Genomic DNA, 22,258 nt, shown 5'->3' on the forward strand with positions numbered 1-22,258 from the left:
GTATTATTATCTGAAAACTCTTGTGATGAAATTGATGCTGTCCAACCTTGTCTGACAACTGAAAACACTTTAGACGATCAAATAGATCAAGTGCAAGAAAGTATTTCCACAATTCAGCTAGTAGACATATCTTCGACTATCCCAGAGGAACTCAGTCATACAGTTCAAGAATTCGAAAATACAATTAAAGAAAAGATTATATGTCATAAGACAAAGAAAATCAAAGTTTTAGACACTAAAAAAGATGCTGTTAATGCATTTAAAGATGTCAGACCATTTACAGAGCAGGAATTGGCCTCTTTATATTACAATCAGGAGCTAACATTAGTAGATGCTTTTGTTACTGAATTTACGGAAGCACAATTAAGATGTGCATTGCTAAAACAGCAGCATAAATTATACGACTTGCTGATGAGCTATCTGAGAGTGCGAAACCATCTGGTCTCAAATTCTTACGAGTTGGAGCGTCTGAAGAAGAGTTGTCGAGAGACGCAGAAGCAGCTTTGGTGCCTAGAGAAGACATCGGAGACAGAAAATGGCGAGTGTCAAGATGGCAATCCCGTCACTGCTACTTATGAGTATTCAGTTGCTCATTTCAATCAGCAGACTCTAGTAGCACTCTCCAGAACACTATCTGCCATTAAGGACACGCTACATGATAGCCAAACATTGTACTGTTATGAAGCTGAGTCATTGCGTCTGCAAATCGAACATTACGTACAGAGAGTCGCTACAAGCTTCAACGTAAGTTGTTTTCCATCGAAAACAAAACTTAAATCAAAATTAAAAACTTCTCAATATTTCTGAGATTCAGCTAAACTATGTATGCGGCCTGAACTAATAGCGTTTTCTCTTGCACTAGTACACATCGAGTGCATGTAAAGCCATTGTACACAAATTGACATAAAGATGTATGTTTAATACACCTTTATATAAAAATTGATTAAACCAAATCCTTATTTTATTGTGCTGTTAAGTAAAATCTGTATTTTATAATTCGAAATATTTGAATTTCTACACGATTTAAATCAGTGTACAATAGCTTTAATATGCACTCAGTGTGTACTAGTGCAGAGCCAAGGGAAAATAGTTAAAAAGTTAAAAAGATAAGCCATATATTAAAGTAATATGTGAAGAATTAATCTTACAATCTACACGTACATAAATTGATTCTTTACACAGCTCAAATCTTTTTTCTACTTTCAGGAGTTTGCTAATCTTTCGCAAATCGCTTCAGCAAATCTTTTACCAGAGCAATCACCATCCCAAACTGCTCCCCAATTGATCGAACTCAGAATGTGCATAACTATCCTGTTCAACTTCCAGCGTCGAATTCTCAAAGATGGCAAATTCGTCACAGACACCAGAGAATGGTTGTCAAAGCTGATAGCGGTGCTCTTGAGGGTTGCAACCTGGCAGGATCATTTATTTCTGCTGAACCATATACTGCGATGTCCTGGTGGTGTGATGAACTGGGCCAAGTCTTTCGTACAAGTGCCAGTACCAAAAATCTCGGGATTGAGTTCCTCACCATTTAATGATCTGTATCTTGATCATATGATTGCCACCCTTGCGGTAATTTTGTTGCCAATCAAGGATCGAGATAAATTCCTGGAACAGGTAAAAGCAAGAATAAAATATTACTTGTTTTAAGAAATCAGCATTTTAACTTCTTTAATTCTTATATTCTTAACTACATTTACTATGCAGGTACAAGTATCCTTGCAGGACACCACAAATAATCCAGGGGATACAGTATGGGTAATGTTAGATGAAGAGGGTGAAGAGGACGAAGATATCGCCAATGTTGGCGCCATTCTCTTTGAGAGTGATCTGATTTCTCTTCTTCATCAGATACCATTTGACAAGCTCTTCGAGCAGGTGTTGTTCATTCAGCGCCAAAATGACAAATATGAGCAGGAAGAGAAGGCCATCACAGATCATCACATGTTACGTCTCTTCGCGTTTTATAGCATACTCGTCAAACTTTTGAAGCAAGGTCTGAAGTCGTATGATTCGCCAAGATATAGACAATTAGCGAAAAGACTCAGCGCGTTGATCAGAGATGTTGTTCAGTACGGCAGCGATCAGTGGGAAGCTTTTGACAAGAGCCAAGTATGTAAAATTAGAATATATGTATTTGCAGAATTCTGCAGATTTATATTATAGATTTATATTAATCAAACAATCACAAAGATATACGTCATATACTTCTTTTGTTATTAATTTTATTTCAATTTATTAAGAACGTAAATGAATATATGAATATATGAATATATTATATAGAGTTGAATATATTATAGTTTCTCTTACAAATTTATAATTTCTAACATATTTTGTTTTAAATGTCAATTTTAATACAAACTATAGAAATCAATGCCTTAAATGGTCTAGTTTAGGGCTCGGTAAGATTTACACTTCTCGGCCGATTTTCGATCCGCCTTTCACTATTCCTTTCTCCCCGCGCGCAGTCGAACTCCGTTTAGGAGCGTATAACGTTCTCACGTAGACGTGAGCACTCGCTTTGGGCGCGCTATAAACTTCATTCTATCTTTTTTTTTTCGCTCATTATATAATTAAGACAGAATGAAGCAACATGCATAAGCGTGTGCAAATACATTTCAAAGCAAATACATTTCATGAATTTTCAAAGCAAATACATTTCATGAATTTTCAATAGTTTTCCATATCATCCTTGAGGTACTATTGTTGACACGTTTTTTTTAAGTGGTATCCCTAGTAGGCCTATTCACTGATAAAAATGATGAATTGTACGACCAAGTAATTAAACACAAACGGAGTAAAATGAAAAATACTTATTCTGATTTTCGGAATCTTTTATTGGCGAGAAATGTCGATTTGCATATTACACGTAGCGAACCATATAAGACGAGGCAAAGAATCATCATTCAAGGAAGAATGTCTCTTATTTTTTATAAGCTTCATTTTTGAAAATGATGTCTCACATAAATATGTAGATTCGGACATGGAATGAATCCGAAATCTCGAAACTTAGGGTATGATGCTTTCAACATTTTGTAAAAATCGGCACCAATTTTTTTAATCATTTTAAGTGAAATATCGTTCTGCAAATCACATAATTCATCTTGCAAATCAAGATAGTGCCTTTCAATTGGTGCTGTAAGGGGATTCTCGAAAAGAATTAATTCAGTTCTGAGTTTTTCGAAGCAAGTACACCGTGTATCGAATTCGTCTATAAGAGAGTCTAGAAAATGAATATATTCTTTGAAATTGCAATTATTGTCTTATTCTTCGAAAAGAATTTGGTAAGAAGGAAAAAAGTGAAAAATATTATCATTTAAGTGAGATTTAATGCAATTTTCTTCGCAAAGAATCAACGTGACTAACTAATCGGGAAATATTTTGGTCCGTCCCTTGCAATTTTAAATTAAGAAGCCTAAGTTGATTACTCATATCAGTAATAAAAGCGAGTTCAGTAAGAAATGTGACATTTTCCAAAAGAGATATATATTCATGAAATTTTTAGTTCTTCATTTCTTTCAGGAAAAGGAGAAAATTTTTTCTTATTGCAAAAAATACTTCTAAACATTTTGCAGCACTAAGCCAATGAACTGGACAATAAAATGGGATATCAGTGTAAACAGCTTTATGTTCATCGAGAAATAATTTAAATTTTCGATGAATAAGGAACTTATGTCCATCTTTAATTTCATTGATTATTATTTGATATTATGATTATTTTAGTGATAGTCTCCATAGCTATTAAAAGTTTTACAACTTTACCGGTTAATGCTTCCTGATGTATTATGCAATGAATAATGGGTATATTTAAATTTCGCTGCTTTAATTGACCAGCGAATCCTTTTTTTAAATCTATCATAGCTTTCGCGCCATTAGTCATAATTAAAGAATTTACTAAAATCTATGTCAAATTTTTTGAATTTCTTCAACTGCCAAAAAAATATTGAGGCCTGTTGTAATAAGACGAAATCTAAAAATTCCTCGACAGGTGAATAATCATCTTGTACAATTTGAGTAAAAATACTAAGTTGATTTGTGTGTCGAATATCAATGCTTTCGTCAAAACATAAAGAAAAGTATTTACATGATTTTAGAAGATTTTATAATTTATCCCTTATGGAATCACTGATATCAACAATTCTTGATGTTACAGTTTTTGCACTAAGAGGAATATTTATTGCTTCTTCCAGAGTTAAGGAATTGTCAAAAGCTTTTACTGCTTCAATAATACAATTTTTCACAAAAACGCTTTCAGTGAATGGCTTAAAATTTTGCGCTATAAACAAAAAAGCATAAGAGGCTTGCAGGGATTTTTGAAAAGAAGAAAGAAAAGAAGATATTGAACTTTTTTGATAAACTAATTTTAACCCTTCTGTAACATTCAATTTTTTTGAAATTGAGTAATTTAAATAATCTATCGAATGACAAATTTTGAAATACTGCTCTAACATATATTTTTTAACTATCGAAGGTTGAAAGCCGCAAAATAAACAAATCATTCGATCTGAAATGTAACTAAAAAAATAATTAAATTCCCAAGATTTATCAAAAATTTGTACATACTTGTTTTTTTCCATCCTTGTTAATTTCTCAGAAGAATAATGAGATGTATTGTAATTACCTTTTCACTATGGAATGATTTACCTTTTTACTGACTCGATCCGCTAATATGTTCGCTGCGATTCAAAGAACTTCACAAGTAATATTTCACTGAATTTTACTAATTTGCTTCGTAAGGTACGAGAGGCAAATCATATCTGACTCCGTAATAATGTTTCTGATTTTTCACGAAACAATAATCGCCTGTAACAATCACGGACGCCCGCGCCAATTGTTTGCGTAAAAAATTGGCGCGAGCGTCACCGATTGTCAAATCATAAGCGCGACAGCTAGGTCTGTTTTCTATATCTGAACTAGTATACATTTTTGAAACTTAAAGTGTGATAGAGATATACATTTGATATTTGTCTAAAGCGAGAAAGAGTTCTAGAAAAGATTAGTGCAGGAATAGAAAATAGATCAATAGTGAAATATTAGAAACATCAACGGTCAATCTGAATCTTAAATGCTTATAATGCTTACATAATTTAGTGTGAATTTATATACTACAATATGTAATATATAAATTTAATACTACATATATAGTCCTTTAAAATATGCGCTGAAATAATTTTTCGGTCTTGAAACGCAAACTTTATTAAACTATCGCGGTAATATTACAAATTAAACTGACTACTAATTTAATAATTTGATGCTTATAGAATTCTTAGAAAGATCTTAATGATACTGGGTAACATATTAAAATTTGTAAATAATTTTATTGCGAAAAATATTACCAAAGAACCCAGATTTTTAGCATTTCGTGCAAACTGTTAGACGATTTATATTTATATGTAAATACATTTTATTATTTTTCTGAGAAATTAGCTTCGAGAATGGAAAAAAACAAGTATGTATAAATTTTTGATAAATCTTAATTTATTATTTAGAAGTATTTTTTGCACTAAGATGTTCTCCTTTTCCTGAAATGAAAAACTCAAATTTTCACGAATATATATCTTTTGGAAGATGTCACCTTTCTTAACTTGTTTTTGTTAATGATATAAGTAATCAATTATTAGGCTTTTTAATTTAATACTGCAAGAGTCGGATCAAAATATTTCCCGATTAGTTAGTCACGTTGATTCTTTCCGAAGAAAATTGCAGGTTAAAATCTCACTTAAATGATAATATTTTCAAAACAATTAAAAAAACTAGTGGAAATATTATTAAGGCCTCGTTAGTCTAAAAGTTTAGGACGCTCACCCGGAAAGCAAGAGATCCAAGTTTGACTCTCGGCCGAGGTAATAGTTTTCGCAATAAGAATTAATTATTTACAGATTTTAATATGTCAGTCAGCATTATTAAAATCGTTCGAAGATGCAAAAAAGCAAATTGTTAAATTGCTAGTCAATTTAATTCATGATATTACTGCTTTGTACTTTAGTAGAGTTTCAAGACTGAAAAATCATTTCAGCGCGCGTTTCAAAGACTTCTACATACGTAAATTCACATAGTATATAAATTCACACAAAATCATACAAGCATTTAAGATCCAGCTGGACCGTTTAAGGTTTTGATTTCTAATTTGTATTATCATATGTACAGTCCTATAATATATTATATTGTCAATTTTAATAATTAGAAAGGTCAAAAAACACGAGCAACATTTATTGGATCTTTAAAAATAAACTAGTTTATTACAACATATATTAAGAATTAAATTAGTTTTTATCTATAAATTAATCAACAGAAATGTTACTAAGTCTTCTTCAGTCCATTTACAAAAAATAATTAAAAATAAATAAAATAACGTTGGAAAGAAATTTTATTACAAATAAAATTATATAATATTAATAAATCTTTAACTTCATCTTATTGTCATGTGTGCTTAACTATTTTATTATTGAATGGCGAGAAAATTGTCTCATGATCTCATTTATCTGTCTGTATTAGATATTACACAAAATATTCAATACTTGAGCATATATTCAGCGTACGTCTTTATATTTATTCAATTTTATCTTTATATTTATTCAATTTTATGATTTGGATTTCCACAATTCAATTTTTTTAAAATGATTTTATATAATAGAATTTTAATTTTGGATTTTGCTTTTTCTTGCCATCCAAAGACGAAATAAGTTTGACTTGTTAACTTGTTAATGTGATGTGAGTTAATGAGTTAAACTCACATCACAGACGACGTTAAAAATTTATCAATTTTATATAATTTTATATAATTTTAAACGTAATGTTAAATTGTGTTCAACTTGTTGATATGACTTCATATTTTAAATATATGGCATCTTTCTTTCCAATATTTAATTATTTTTTTGTAAGTGGACTGAAGAAGACTTAGTACAGTCGCAATGTTTCCGATTAATTTATAGATAAAAAACTAGTTTAATTCTTAGTGTATGTTGTTTATTTTTAATGTATGTTGTTTACTAGTTTATTTTTAAAAATCCAATAAACGTTGCTCATATTTTTTTTATCTTTCTTACTACTAATTTTTGCTTAGCAATCTCTAGATACATATTTTAATGTTTTGTTCAGATAACCGATGAATTGATGCTGCCGAAGCTGCAGACTGAATACGATTGTTTTTTTCTAAAAGCGATTCTCTGTATATTCTCGTCGCGACGTTTAGGTGCCTGGCAATATCTTGCAGCGATACCATATCATATTATATCATCCACTACTTTGTGGCACATTTTCTATATCTTGCATTCTGATTCTACATCTGGTGACATAGCAACATCGAATATGTCAGTCTCAGGTAAACTATAAATAAAATAAATATAATAATACTTTTTTATATAATAATTATATAATTTTCTTTTTAATTCTTTTTATCAAAGTATATCATTAACAGTAATCATTAACAATGATTTGATATTGCAGATTGGGAAACAGCGCTAAGCTGTCCTGAACTTCATAGACAATTCGAAGAAAAGCTGGGCAATATGCCCGGTGACGAGTCTTACTTTCTACTGACAACCTTTGCTAATATGGCCATGGCTAGAGACCATAAAGACTACAATTTTGTGAGAACAACTACGATTGATCTATTTCAGGTATGTTAATAAATATATAGGATGTACTGAAATAATGTAACAAACTAATAACAAACCGAACTCCTCACACCAAAACATGAAAAAAACTTCTTATATATGTATGATCACTCTTACTAATAATGAAAATTTTCCTTTATTAAAATAAGAAAGTAATATTTATTATTATTTAATATTATTTATTTTCAATTTTTAAGTATAACAAATGTTTACAGTATCTCTCATTTAATTCAATACACACGTCGGATCATGGACTGTTGCATTTTTTCAAAGATCTCTGTGCTATTGCAAATGATGCTATAAGCAAAGATGAGTAATAGCATATTTGAATTGGCGATTAAAATTTCATAAATTATGGGCTTTAAGTGTCCCCGCAGATAAAAAGAGAAGATCGGGGAATCATGGGAGTCATGTAATCTTGTAAACATTTTGAGCTCAGTAACAGTGTGAACATATATTTATATAAATTTTTTTTTATGTTTGGTGTGAGGAGCGTAGTCCCAAAATTTGTTATCTCATGTTAGTTACACCCTGTATATTTAAATCTAATTAATCAAATAATTTACCATTAACGTAATAATGACAAGACCCTCTATGCATTTTTTATTGCAAATTTGATTTTTTTTAAATTCAACTATTAATTTAATTTAATGAATTGAATTATAGATTGGCTTTCTCAGCGAGGAAACTCAAGAATCATGCTCGAAGGATGCGAGATCACTTTTATCAAACTTGACAAACAAATATCCTACTCTTTTGTCTGATATTTTGCAAAAATTGAAGGATAATTTTGTATCAGTTGGAAAGGTATAATAACATTTATTTAAGGTTACATTTTTTTTAATAATAGATCCTTTTTAGAAATATGTCTTTTATATATGTTCACATTATGCAAATTACATTTGTTGCTAATCAATTTTAATGCTTTTATCATGATATCTTTCATAACCTACATACATACAGAGGTGTCCCAGAATATTTGAGATTATTTTTATATGCAAATAGAGTGAACTGAATTGAGTCGAAAAGTCCTTTACAACTTTTCAATTTTCGCAATAGTTAATGAATTATTAATTAATAAAAATGTAATCATATTGTAGTAATTTGGTGCATTAGGTTTAAACAGGTATTTGACATGTTTCAATCTTGCTTTATCAATATATTTAATGTTTTTTATATCAAAAATGGTTTATCTCTTGATATTATTATAAAAATGTTTCTCACACAAACGATGGTTATGAATTTATTTTTACACATGTCATATATCTCGCTATTGAATTGATATTTTATGAAACATTCTGAATTCATTATGTAATTATGTATATAATACATAAATCGATTCCTTAAGAGCAAAAACAATTTCTTAGTAAAAATATTGTATATTTTATGTATGTGATATGTTCTTGAAGTTGCTGAGAACATCCTCGTGAAGCAGCACCTTTACTACTTGTTATAGCATTATGCCTGAGCGTGCAAAATGTTAGTTCCATTGTAAATTTAAGTTATTTTTTCTATTTTTCACAGAAGAAAATTTATAACTTAGAAATAAAAGGTTTTTCGGAATACTGTTCATTAAGATTTTTTTATTTGTTTTAACGAATACAACATATCCCTAAAATTTGGCATCTTTTGGGAACACCCTGTATATAAAATAATCTCGACATTTTAGTATTAGGATCTTCGACTTAAAATTATCTCAAGAGTCCTTAAAATTATCTCAAGAATCCTTAAAAGGATGGCGGTTGTGGGACACCTTGTAGAATATAAATATGTAATTATAAGAACTACATAATATGAAATTAAACATTATAATAAAAAATAAAAACATTATAATAATATAATATAAAATATTATAATAAAATAATAAGCTAACTTATGTTAAACTTTCAGATAATAGTATGTATATATATATAAATCTTTTTAATGATTTTAGTTGAGTTTGTATTTGTTCACTGAGTTGAAAATAGGAACATGGGTGCCACAGCAGCAAGACATAACAATTCTATCTACCTGGTTGCATCAGCATCCTTTAACTTCATCCGAAAGCCATCTTGCTCGATTGATTCTTTCACATTTGAATTGGGGCCTTGACAGGTGAATTATTTCAATATTTTTAAGTTTTTCGGAAATGTAAATTTCGAAAAAAAATTGCATTAGTATACAAATGCAATTTTAAATCTTTTAAATTTATCTTCTTTTTTTCTTCAGTACTTGCTCTAATAAAATGTTTTTATAATTAATTTTAAATGTATCTTTTTTATTTTCCAAAAAATTATTGAAAATTGCAACGTTACTGATCCAAAATTGTTGTTTAATGTATGATTAATCTTTTCCTTACAGAAATGACAATCTTTATCTTCCGATTGACTTGCATCGACAAGTGGCACTATTGATTGTCGAACTTACAATGAAATACGTACCTGATACTCCAATACAAACAGCTTCACTATTAACTGAAAGCATGAAACAAGTTAGTCAATCAAGTTATCAATTAAAAAAAATATATTTTTTTTTATTACTAGTTCCTTTAATTATTTGAAATATAAGTTTTTTTACACATACACACGTGTGCGCGCATATTCATACATATTAGAATTACCATTTCATTAACGAAACACGTTTATTAATACTTATGAGTAAGAAATAAAATTTGTTTTTTATTTTGTCTCTTCAAGGTTTCTTCAATAGTGAGAGCTCAAAACAGTGAGCAAGCATTCAGTCTGTGGGCATGGGAGATGATGAATAAACTAAAGTTGCACCAGTTGGATCGGTCGGAATCTGTGTGTCAATATACCATTTCGAATCCCACCGAGAGTCTCTCTTGCGTGCCTAACATGGAGTCAGACTCTTTCTTGGAAATTCTGATGAAAGGAATACGCGAGAGGCAACCGATTGCCAGTTACGTCTCCGTGATGATGACCCTATGGGGTCATTCGGTGCCACTGATCTGTGTCGAGGGTTTCAGCCAATTGCAGATCTTACAGTGCTACTACAAATATGAACAAGTGCTGATTTGTCTGCATCATGTAATACCGTTGTTTCTTGATTGTCCGGATTCTTTGCTGAAGAACGACAAATTTGTTAGCCTAATCGTGCCGCTCATCAATGCTGATCGGACGTATATGAAGATAGCGAAAAATCTGATCGCTCCGGAATTTCCCGGTCCGGTTCTCAGGCAGTTCGCAAACATGATCGAATCTCATTTGCATCATTATAAACGGTAGACATGAGTGAAACGTATTTTGAAATAATAAGCGAAAATATAAAATTAAGAAAGATCAAATCTTTTATAGATACTGTAATTATGATATTATATAATTATGTATATTAAAAGAATTGATATACAGTATAAATATACGGACAAAAATAGATCAATAATTGTATAGATATTTAAAATAATTATTTTTACATTCATTGCAGATATTGCTTAAACAGCCCAGAACGATTTGTACATCTATGGCTCAATGTGTTGACACTCGTCCAAGATTGGAATAAAGATCATAATGTTATGTACTTGATGGACAACGTGATCCGTGCTGCGTTTTTTCACTTAGAATCTAGGGCGATGATAGAGAATATATTCCAGAATCTCTTTTGTGTAAGTTTTAGCAATCTAGTTATATTCTATCATATCATACATACATAGTATTCTAGAAATAAGCAATCATTTTGTATAAAAAAATTAAACAATTGTAATAATCAAAATTGTTTCATACTTTTAACGAAATATTTTATTTTGTTAGCCTGCTATAGACGGAAGTAATGAGGTATGAGATATGTAAGAAGTGATTTATTTGTTTTATTTTCCTAAGTTAATTAAATTAATCAATTATTCAATTACATGTATTTATACTGATAGTTAAAAAAATATATGTAAAATTTAAATATTGTACAATTTCTTATATTATGGAAAAAAAGTTCTCTTTTATTTGATATCTTTTATATATGTATAGTTTAATATATTTATAAATTTTGATTGTCATTAACATATTTATATTACATAACAATTACATTGAACATACAATCTATAGAATATATCATCCAATCGAGCGCCAGGATCGTTTGGATCATTTCTAAGCTGGGCAACAGGATCTTCTAATTCAGCGAGTCTTCTTGGTGGAACTGTTCAGACAATATGGCTTGCTTATCAGATTCTTTCGATAGAGCAGTATGATAAGGAGCTCAAGACTGGACTATGGCGCGAGATCCTACGAGAATTATCTATGCAATCCAAGTTATCTTTAGACGCTGCACTCAAGGTTTAAAATAGTGTACTAACTATTGAATGTACTCCAAATATATAAAATTATAATAATTATTAAAATTGTTTCAGCGAGCTTGTGTAACAGTAAAGATAACTCCGTTTAGCGTGAACAATCTGGCTATTTATCGCTGGTCCCAGCAAGCCCTTGATACACCTATGGACCATCCAATTTTACCTCTTTTGTGGCAAAATTTCTTTAGTTTGTTCCTTGCGCGAGCTCCTATCATTCCTGGGTGATTATTAATATTATTTTAACAGAGTAATAATTCTACAGAGTGAGGAAAAAGTATGGAATATTGAAAACGAGATATTCAAGAAAAAAATGTTTTATACAAAAGAATTTTAACAAATGCATCAAACCGTGATACCTTTGATCTTAAACGCAAAAAGAACTTTAAAAGTTAATTTTAAAATTTTTTATGGAAAATTTTTTCTGTTTTTTTCCATACTTTTTTTCACCCTGTATATGTACATAAAGCATATAGAATTAAATTTTTTATTTTAAATTGTTCTAGATCCATGGACAAAGGTGGAGTTGGAGAAAAATTTTTTGAGGGGATGATAAATCTAAGCTATTTGAAAAAATTGAAGAAACGATTGCATGAAACAACAGAATATTTCCAAGTGAAAGGAGAAAAGGACACAGACAATGGAAAACCTATTACAGATGATCGGCGTGTATTTTATTTCAGTATTGCAAAGTAAGTAAACATAGAAAAGAAAAAATGAAATATTTTGCTTGAAGATATATCTTATAGAAAAATACTTAGGTTTTACAAAACATTGAGTCTTTGGTTGGAAGAACCTCGACTTCAGGAACCAGGCCTTTATCTCCCAGCCCTGCCACCGCAGTACATGTCGCAGAGATTAATTCTACTAATACAAGGAGATCGAGTAAGTCAATCATGTCAGATTTTCAAAATTCACATCCAACTTTATGTAATAGTACTATTAATAATAATACTACTAATAATAATAATACTAATTGTTAACTTTCAGACTCTCTGGCTAGAATATGTTGATTATTGGGCGGTACAGCAGAGTCAGCTCAAGGCTGTCTGCGAGTGGGAGCGCGCGACATTCCGTGATCCCGAGAATCAGTACCAGAAGTTCTCTCAATCTTCGTCAAATGCCGTAGAATCGATTGATCCTCTTTACAGAATCTTCCGCAGACTGAGTTCTTACGAACAGCCAGTTTTGCCGCCTCCCTTGAGTCGAAATCAGCCAGTGCTGAGCTATGTGGCCAGGGAATGCCTTTATAACTCCACTACCGTTATCGATCTAGTCAAACCACATCTTAGAGTCATTCTTGATTATGCACAGACCTACAATCTCATGGTATCTGAGCATACCGCGGCGGACTGCAATTTCCTTGAATTAGTCCCAACTCTTTATCGAATTTATGAGAATCATGTTACCTTGCACGCTCTTTGTGATATTTCGCCATCCAATCAGAGACGCGCTAGATCAGGCACACCTCCCACAGTGCATTGTGCAGGCCCCGGAATCATTGAGATCACGGTAAAGAATATTAAATATTAACTCTTTCTCTCTTTCTCTCTCTCTCCCCTCTCTTCTCCCTCCCTCCCTCCTCTCTCTCTCTCTCTCTCTCTCTCTCTCTCTCTCTTTCGCTTTTGCGGAGATTTGCATGTCATTTAAAAATATGAAATAATTATCAAAGTGTTAAAAAATTTATAAATATGTAGGCATATATTTTTATACAGTAATATTCATTTAAATAAAATAAATCTTTTTTCGAATAGATTTTATATATATATTTATATTTTGTAGGTTGAAGAAGCGCACGTTAGCGAAGGTGTGGATCATATGATAACTCAAAATCGGGCCGAGTATGAAAATCTCTTAGTGAAAGCTAGTCAACCACCACCCAGCAAGGTCACTTTAGGCTGCGTTTTCATTGATCATTTAATCGCGTAAGCAGTTTAATCAATTGATTTATTTTGATCCTAGAACGTGATCTAATTATATATAATATTTTATATTTTAGTAATTAAATTATTAATAGTAGCAAAATAAATTGCATATTTTTTAAGTCTCGTCTGTACATAATATTTTTTATTCATCAGAATGCTGGAGCAGGAGTTAACTGTTAGTCGCACTAATGAAAATATCGCTGTATTGCGGAAAATACAAGAGAGTGGAGTCAGGTTATTCTACCATCTAGTAGAATTCTATATAGAAGAAGCAGCGCTATGCCCTCCCACAAAGCAACTTATCACTACTTGCTTGGAAAAATTAGGCCAGGTACATATTATTTTTATCTAAAATTATATATTATATAAATTATACTTATATTAGTATTAATTAACTCTCTTAAGATTTATATTTTCGATATTTGTTCATAAGAAAGGTCTTAAATTTAATATTTAATAAATGCTCCCTTGTGAAATCTTAACAAATCACAAAAAGTTGTTTAGAATCAACATGAAATAATAAAAACTATTTTATCCCAAAAATGTTAGAAAAGTAGATTTTTTATTGTGTCTTCTTTTGTAAGTTGAATTTTCTTGCACCACCACAGAACTTACATGAATCGGATGCATTGCAAAAGTTTCTGATAATTAGACTTAAAGGTTTTAAGGGTCTCGCTTATTATGAATCTATTATTAAAAATGGCAAAAATTATGGAAATAGAGGATCTAACATGGCACTCTTGACATATAGTTTTATACATAAGTTAACAATAATTAAATTTTTTATCAAAGTGGATCTGAGTGTGCTCTTTAAAACATGCTGATTACGAATCCATTAAACGGAAAAATCAATGATGGATTAAAAATGGTCGATTCAAAATTTTTGTGCTCGATTATATACAATATATATGAAGTCACATATTTAATATATTTTATATAAAAATGAACGCATCATCTTTTGATGTTCTATTGCATACTGTTAAAGTAGGATTAAGATAATATATTAGCTATTTATATTATTAGAAATACTTAAGTATCTGTTAATCTTTTTTTAAATATGAGATTTTTAAATACGATTTTTTTTGTATACGAGATCTCATAAAACAACAAAACTTGAATTGAAATAGGCAAAAACAAATTATTGCAAGTATGAATTTATGAAATGTAAAAACTATGAACATTCTACTATGAACTAAAACTATGAACTCTAAACATATACAGAATGTTGAGAAATATTTTTCAAGTATTGAAGATTCTCGTCCTATTTTCAGTTATTCATCAGCGGCGAGGAAGCCCAAGGTCCACAATTACTAAGCGCTATAATTGAAAGGCCAAATCTTGGAGGTTTGTTGGGGCCACATTTTACTCCCGTTGCCGGGGGAGCTTCTACATTCTTACAGATGTATCAAACTGTCGTGGATTTATCTACTGGATCCAATGTCGATTTGTGCTTCGTATTGCTCTCGAAGGTGACTAAACTTGAACTGAATTATCATCTTTATTATGTCAGTTGTTGCGAATATTAAAACCTTGGTGATCTAAACACTTAGGACGCTTACACGGAATGCGAGAGATCCAGATTCAATTTCCAGCCGAAATAATATTTTTCGCAATAAAATCATTTACAGATTTTAATGTGTCATTCAGTATTATTAAGAAATCATTCTAAAATGCCTACGATTGAATTATTAAATTGCTTAATTTAATTTGTGATATTATTACTACAGTAGTTCAATGAATGAGTAAGATTTGCGTTTCAAGACCAAAAAATCATTTCGGCACGCAGTTTAAATGACTACAGGGTGCATCATCAAAATCCGGACAAATTTCAATTTAAATTTTCCACTATATTGTGTCTCTGTCAGAGATTATTGTTGGCGTCCGAGAAAGTCTGATGCTTCTAGTAATCAGTCATATTCTCAAAATGCGATGTTGAAATCAAATGCGGAGTATAATCGAAGAGCCGCAATCATCGAAGGCTTTCGCGCTGGGCGCTCAGCAATGAAAATAATTCGGTTCTTTAGATATCCGTTTATCCGAGATAAACCGTTTATGACGTTGTGGCTTTAGAACAGTCCAACAAAAGTTCCAGCGAGAAAAAGTCACTCAAAAGAACGCATCGCGAAGACCCCGCAGTCGTTGAAAGGGCTCAAGCGCTGATTTCGGACCCAGGGCAATCGTTGCGAAAATTAGCATCGATTGTTGATGTAAGCGATCTTCGATACAAATCGTACACATTAAAGATACAACAGATGTTCTCTGAGGCTGCTAAGTCGAGTTGCTCATTATAATCTGCTATTGTGTTCTTTGAAAAACGAAGCATCGGGACGAATTAAGTTTCTTTTCTGACGAAAAAATTTTTACTGTTGATGCTAAAATTAACCGAAGGAATGGCTCACCTACAATCCCGAAGATGTCCCTGTTGTTGCAGAATGAAATTTCCGGAAATGTTCATGTGCTAGGTGTTGTCCAGTGAGGATGATGTCATGCCATCACATTTCTTTAAAAAACAGGAAACTATCACAAAAGAAGTGTATTTGCGTATTTTCTGATGGATGTAGTGAAGTCGTGGATGGAAATTGTGACGTCTGGAAGGCCATATGTTTTTCATCAGGACGATGCACCGGCTCATACGAATCATTTGATTTGAAATTGATTCTCAGACAACGTCGATATGTTTTGGTCCAAAGAATTCTGGCCTCCCAACAGTCCAGATTTAAATCCCTTGGACTACATATGGAGCGTAATTGAAAGATCACAAACAAGTCTCGCCATCTAATGTAACATCATTAAGGATCGCTATTGAGGTAGCATGGACATTCGTCAGCATGGACAGCGTGGACAGCGTGCATGCGAACGCTTCAGACCGAGAATAGAAACCGTCATTCAAGCTAATAGGGGATATCGAATAATTGTGTACAGGGATCCTCTAAGTGTCATGTAAAAGTTTTTTTGTAATATTTTTTTATTAAAATTTTATTAAAATTTTTTATTAATTTTTTTTGTTTAAAGAAATTATTCGATTTGTCCGGATTTTGATGATGCGCCCTGTACATATGTAGAATATAAATTTACATAGAATTATTCAAGCACTTAAGATTCATTAGATCGTTTAAAGGCATTTTTCTTCTTGATTGTACTCACATGTACGATCTGAAATTCTTAGTTTAATATAAATTATTATTGTTTCTATTATAGTTTGATGTTGGCAGCTGGCTAAATTATCGCCGTCCGCGATTGAGTGAAAGATCTACTTTCATAGATCTAGTTTCCAGAGCATTATGCAATATTGGTTTGAATCCTGAAGAGGAGAAGCTAATGCTGCATGAAGTGAGTATCCTCTTCAGTTATTCGTTCCAAAGTATATTGAATCTGATAATTTAATTTAGTAAAAGCAAAATATTGTTACATTTATTTCCATTAAAAGAAAAACGCAGATAAAATTATGATCATTGATGTAGCTGTTTCGAAATCACTTACGACTCATTCTCCTACACGAATTTCCTGAGCATTATGGTGAGGTCTTAAGTGCAGTGCTGAGAGGATCCGAGAGTCAAAATCTATCTTTAGATGTGTGGCGCGACTTGTTGGGAGCACTCAGCAGCAAGCCGAAGAATATCGCACTCTCCCAGAACCCACCCAAAATCAGAGATGAGATCAGACACTATGCTACTGAACAGAGACTGCTATCTCGCCAAGAGGTTCGGTTATATGTGTACAAAAAAGAAATTTTTTCTGTTTTACTTGATATTATTTGATTTTATTTGATATGCAATAATAAAACTTAGTTATGATACTCAGGTATGATTAATGATATATACTTTCGTGCGATTTCAGATGCACGATACCGCTGTTCTTCTAAGCCGACACTTCATGAAAGAGAGATTGCAATATGGATTATATGGGCTTTATCCAAAGTATAGAAGCTACAACGAGCCATTGACTATTTTTTTGGGTATGGTCGGCCACGCTTTAGTCGTATTGACGCTGCAAGCTGATCGAGGATCGCTTGCCGATCAATGTAAGCAAATTTTCGTGTGGAATCTTGAAATTTAAAATAGCTTAAATAGTCACATAGTCATTTGAACTTAAAATATATAAATCACTTACATTTAAAAAATTTTATTGCATATTCTTTCAGTGTGCGATAAGATTTGGCCGGTATTGAGCGAGATGTTTGTGCCATGGATTACTCCGTACTGGACGAGGAACCTGCGAGAGCCGACGGCTGCGTGGATTCAGCAATTGACGGACGACAGATCGGTGTTATTACCGTGGATTATTACCGACGGTCCTTACGCGAATCGTATGATGGCGATGTTTGCCGAGTGTATTCGTTTCATCATCGATACCATGCCGGCATCTAGCAAAATTCTCAGTTTCGTATGGCAGTTCTACGTGGTCAACTATGCTCACTCATCCGTCAAAGACCATGTATTAAATGTTGTACATGGTAACTTGTTGTCTCTTCCTTGGGATCGCTTCTACCCCGCCATCAATGATATCGAGTTAATGATCAAGGTCATTGATCAGTATCTGCCAGACTGTCACTTGTTCCTCGGAAGCATCTTCACTTGGGTCAATTGGTCTGTTTGGGTCAACGAGTTAATGACCACGCAATCGTTGCCGATCGCTTCCAGAATGCACGTTTGTTTATTGAACTTGTTGGTGAAGCTCTCTAATGAACCAAATGTCAGACAGGTAAGAAAGAAGCAAGTAGAAGAACATAGGACAGACATACATCGACGTACAAAACTAGTACATTAAGTAATTAATTGCTGTGCTAGTTTTGGTCTTAAAATATTCCTAAAATTATTTGCTCTTAAAATATCTCGATCCGGAGTTTATTGCTCATTATTTAAGTTCAGCAACTTCATCAGTGTGCTATTACCCTGTGATCGATAACGTATATTTATTTATATATACCTAACATATCTATAATTATTCTTGATGTTTCTTTGCAATATCTTAGTATAAAAAGTAGCAAAAAATTATGATATAAGTATATATTTCTTTGTTTACTCTATATCTAAGGTTGGGTAATGCTAAGTTAAAAAGTTAATTAATTTTAACTTCTTTTAGTTATATTTTAGACTTAACTTTTTAACTTTACATATTTTATTGATAACTATTAATTTTTAATTTGATTTTTTAAAAGTTAATTGCAGCAAACATCAGAATTGAGTAGTTGGCGTTATACGGATCCTATATTCGGATTATATGCATTCATGTCCATCGGAGATGAATTTTTCTAATTTTAAATAATTTCAAATATTTCAATTACATTTAAATAAAGAATAAAGAGGTTTGAAAGCGATCTGTCATGACCTAAAATCACAATTTTCTCGAAAAATTAAAAGCGCAATTTATTGTTTTATAGGGATTATTTTTTTGATTCCCCAAAATAATGGGGCAAAAGCTAATCAAAATCCATGAAACACATAGATAAATCTCCCATTGTTAGTTAAAAAAGTTAACTTTTTTTAACTTAGTTTTTTAATTTAGTTAAAAAAAAAGTTAATTTGAAATCATGAAATAAAACAAATTTAATTTTTTACTTTTCAATTACTTTTTTTCATTAACTTTTAATTCAATTTTCAAGGTTGTTAACTGTAAACTTAATTTAGTAAAAAGAACCTAATTAAGCCAATCCTGTTTATATATGTTTAGGAAATGGGAATGCTAGCGTGACATAAAGTCAGTACTTCCACTTTTGACATTAATTTCCTACGAATGAGAAAGAACTATTAAATTTGAGACTAGAGCAATGAATTAATAATAAATTAGCACTTATAATATATAGGCGAATTTTTTTTTAATGATGCCAGCTTCACAGAGATCTATCGAACGTTATGAAAAATTTCGACAGATTTTTTTGGCAGAAATAAAGACTATCCCTCTAGAACTCGAGAAATAAAGTAAAATTTGAAAAATTAAGTTCTAATTTTCAAAAAAATTAGAAAAAGAATTTTAAATGTATTAACTAAATAAAACATATATTTAAAAAAAATAGAACTTCAGCCAATATATGTTTCAGAACGAGAAAGCAGTGCAATTAGTCACGGAAGCCGAGAGCTTTTCTTGGCATTTAATTGATGCCATAGCATATGACCAAGTAATTAATTGGCATGTGATGAGTTGCGATCCTAAAGTGATTTTATGCCTGGGTAAAGATCAAACTCATGCTATCGATATAGCTATCAATAAGTGAGTCTAATTCATAATGTATTCACAATATAAGAACTAATACCAGTATTGACTATAAAAATAATTTAATATACAGCTTGCTGAAAATAGCAGCAGCTTATGATCCTACGGTGAAACATTTTCATCCTACCACTCTGAAAAAGAGACAGATGTATGTACGTTCATCGGTGAAGTTGTTGATCAACTGCACTACAAGATACAAGTCTCTTCTCTCGACTAACAACAAAGCATTCACTAACACGTTATCGCAGATGCTTGACGAGATGGAAATCGTTATCACTAGCAGTGAGTATCAAGGTTCCAAAACTGACCGATCTAAGATCCTATAATACAATCTAACTTGCTCAAATCTAAATACTGAAGAGGTCAAAAATCTAAAAACCTTTCTCCTTAAAATATTACAATGTTAATTTTTTTGCCTAGCTATATCTGAGTCACAACAAGTTGCTGAAGCTGGATTGCTAATCACTGAGTTTTTGCACTCAATCAACCAAAGCGGAACATTGGTCGATCATCTTCGCAGCAGTTGGACAGCATGGTTACTAGAGCGGACTGCTAGCAGTCCGGTGTTGATGGGAATATTGAGGGTAATCGGAATGGCGGTTGCTTCTTCGTCCACTTTAGGTCACCTCATGGAGGCTGCTTTGGAAGCTTACTTTAAATACAATAGTAAACGATTATTCAACTATTCTCGTGTAACACTTGTATCTTGTTTTCTGTGTATCAGATTTAGCTTATTTATTTATGATTGAATACGTATACATTTTTAGTAACGGAAGACGTTCGACCTACGTGGGCATCAGTGTTGATGATCTTACAGCCTGTAGTACCGCGTCAGCCGCCGTTAGAGTCCGTATTGGTGTCGGAAGGAAGATTGCTAGCCCTTTACTCCGTATTGCTGAAAAGACTTCCGTCCTGCAGAGATATTCGGGAAGAGGGCATGCTTCTGATTAACTTGGTGGACTGGATTAGTGCTATTAAAACCACGTAAGTATTTCTAAAAATTAAATAAAACGAAATTCTGAGAAAGTTAATTTCGTTTATCTAGAGATATCACAGAAGACAAACTGCCTTTGCTGTGGGCAAAAACATGCGAGCTGGCCTATAGACAGTGTCAGTACAGTGAAAACACAGTGATCGCTGCCAGAGCTTTAAAGGGATTAGCACGAGCATTACTAACAATAGCGGATGATGCAGGGCAAGGATGGGGTATTCTTGGGGCTATTGGATTAAGAAAAGGTTCTCAGCTCACAGTACGGTAAGTTGTAGCAGTGTACTTATCGAAAAATAAATTTTTATTCTCTTCATACATTTAGCACTTTAATTCCATTAAATTTTCAGATGCAAGTTCCTAAGTCGCGCTATAGCTGTCTATTGTTTGGCACAATTACCGGAATCTAAATCCGATCAGCAACTAGTGAGGTATACTTCACACTCGCCCGGTGTAGCACCTTCAAGATTGACCGATCCAGACATGATGGAGATTCGTCCTAGCACAGAGGCTGTGAAAGCAATGCAGAATTTGGAAGGACTCCTGATAAATAAGCAGTACGCGGAGCTACGGGGAGACGTGGAAAGAGCCATTAGACTCATCAAGGATTCTGCCAATTCTCTTCACAATGTTGTTGAAATTGTTGGCATACTCACCATGGAGCTCTACAATCAAAGATACCTCCATGTGCTAACAGAGTGATACTAGTTTTATTTATATATAGATTTAATGATAGGCTGATAAACGCTTTAAATCGTTTCAAAGCATGATACATGATCTTATAAGATTTTTTATCGAAAGCTGAGTCGCTCTATGATGTTTAAAGCATTTCTAATTCTTCAGGATTGATTTTAATATTTCAAGCTTTGCAAAGGTTTAATAATTCAATAATTAAATATTTTAAGGAAATTCTATAAATACTTTCAGGAACTTCGACGATTGAATTGCTTGAGAACTTATGGAATTGAATGCTCATACTTAAATTTTACTAATGCAATGACGCGTTTAAATTGAATGCTACATAATCATTCATATCAATCTTGGAGATTGAGATTTATTTATTCGTTTATATTAATATTCGAATTAAATCCCTCTCAAGAAATATAATTGTGATATAGTTTCAATTTTAAATTTAATGCGTAATATAGACTTAAGATAAGTCGCGCGCATATATTTTATTTTATTTAAACTTTTTAGGTCTTTTTAGGTTATCGATCTAGTCACGAAGTTTTTTAATTTGAGA

General features: G+C 32.1%; 1 protein-coding gene across 1 annotated transcript; it reads left to right on the forward strand.

The window, feature by feature from the left end:
* Positions 1 to 10: 10 nt before the first annotated feature.
* LOC108686459 (ectopic P granules protein 5 homolog) lies at positions 11 to 21,768 on the forward strand. Its single transcript, XM_018191787.1, has 28 exons — positions 11 to 744; positions 1,207 to 1,620; positions 1,711 to 2,115; positions 7,102 to 7,324; positions 7,450 to 7,622; positions 8,286 to 8,426; positions 9,553 to 9,713; positions 9,960 to 10,089; positions 10,295 to 10,839; positions 11,040 to 11,217; positions 11,651 to 11,878; positions 11,953 to 12,116; positions 12,399 to 12,584; positions 12,654 to 12,777; positions 12,883 to 13,404; positions 13,675 to 13,817; positions 13,971 to 14,148; positions 15,089 to 15,286; positions 17,016 to 17,147; positions 17,279 to 17,518; positions 17,655 to 17,838; positions 17,959 to 18,518; positions 19,855 to 20,024; positions 20,101 to 20,309; positions 20,448 to 20,693; positions 20,795 to 21,011; positions 21,073 to 21,282; positions 21,366 to 21,768. Exons 1-28 carry the CDS (start codon positions 412 to 414, stop codon positions 21,715 to 21,717), a joined length of 6,966 nt encoding a protein of 2,321 aa, XP_018047276.1. The 5' UTR covers positions 11 to 411; the 3' UTR covers positions 21,718 to 21,768.
* The last annotated feature ends 490 nt before the right edge of the window (positions 21,769 to 22,258 follow it).

The sequence above is a fragment of the Atta colombica genome, unplaced genomic scaffold, assembly GCF_001594045.1.
Source record: "Atta colombica isolate Treedump-2 unplaced genomic scaffold, Acol1.0 scaffold181, whole genome shotgun sequence".
Lineage (NCBI taxonomy): Eukaryota > Metazoa > Arthropoda > Insecta > Hymenoptera > Formicidae > Atta > Atta colombica.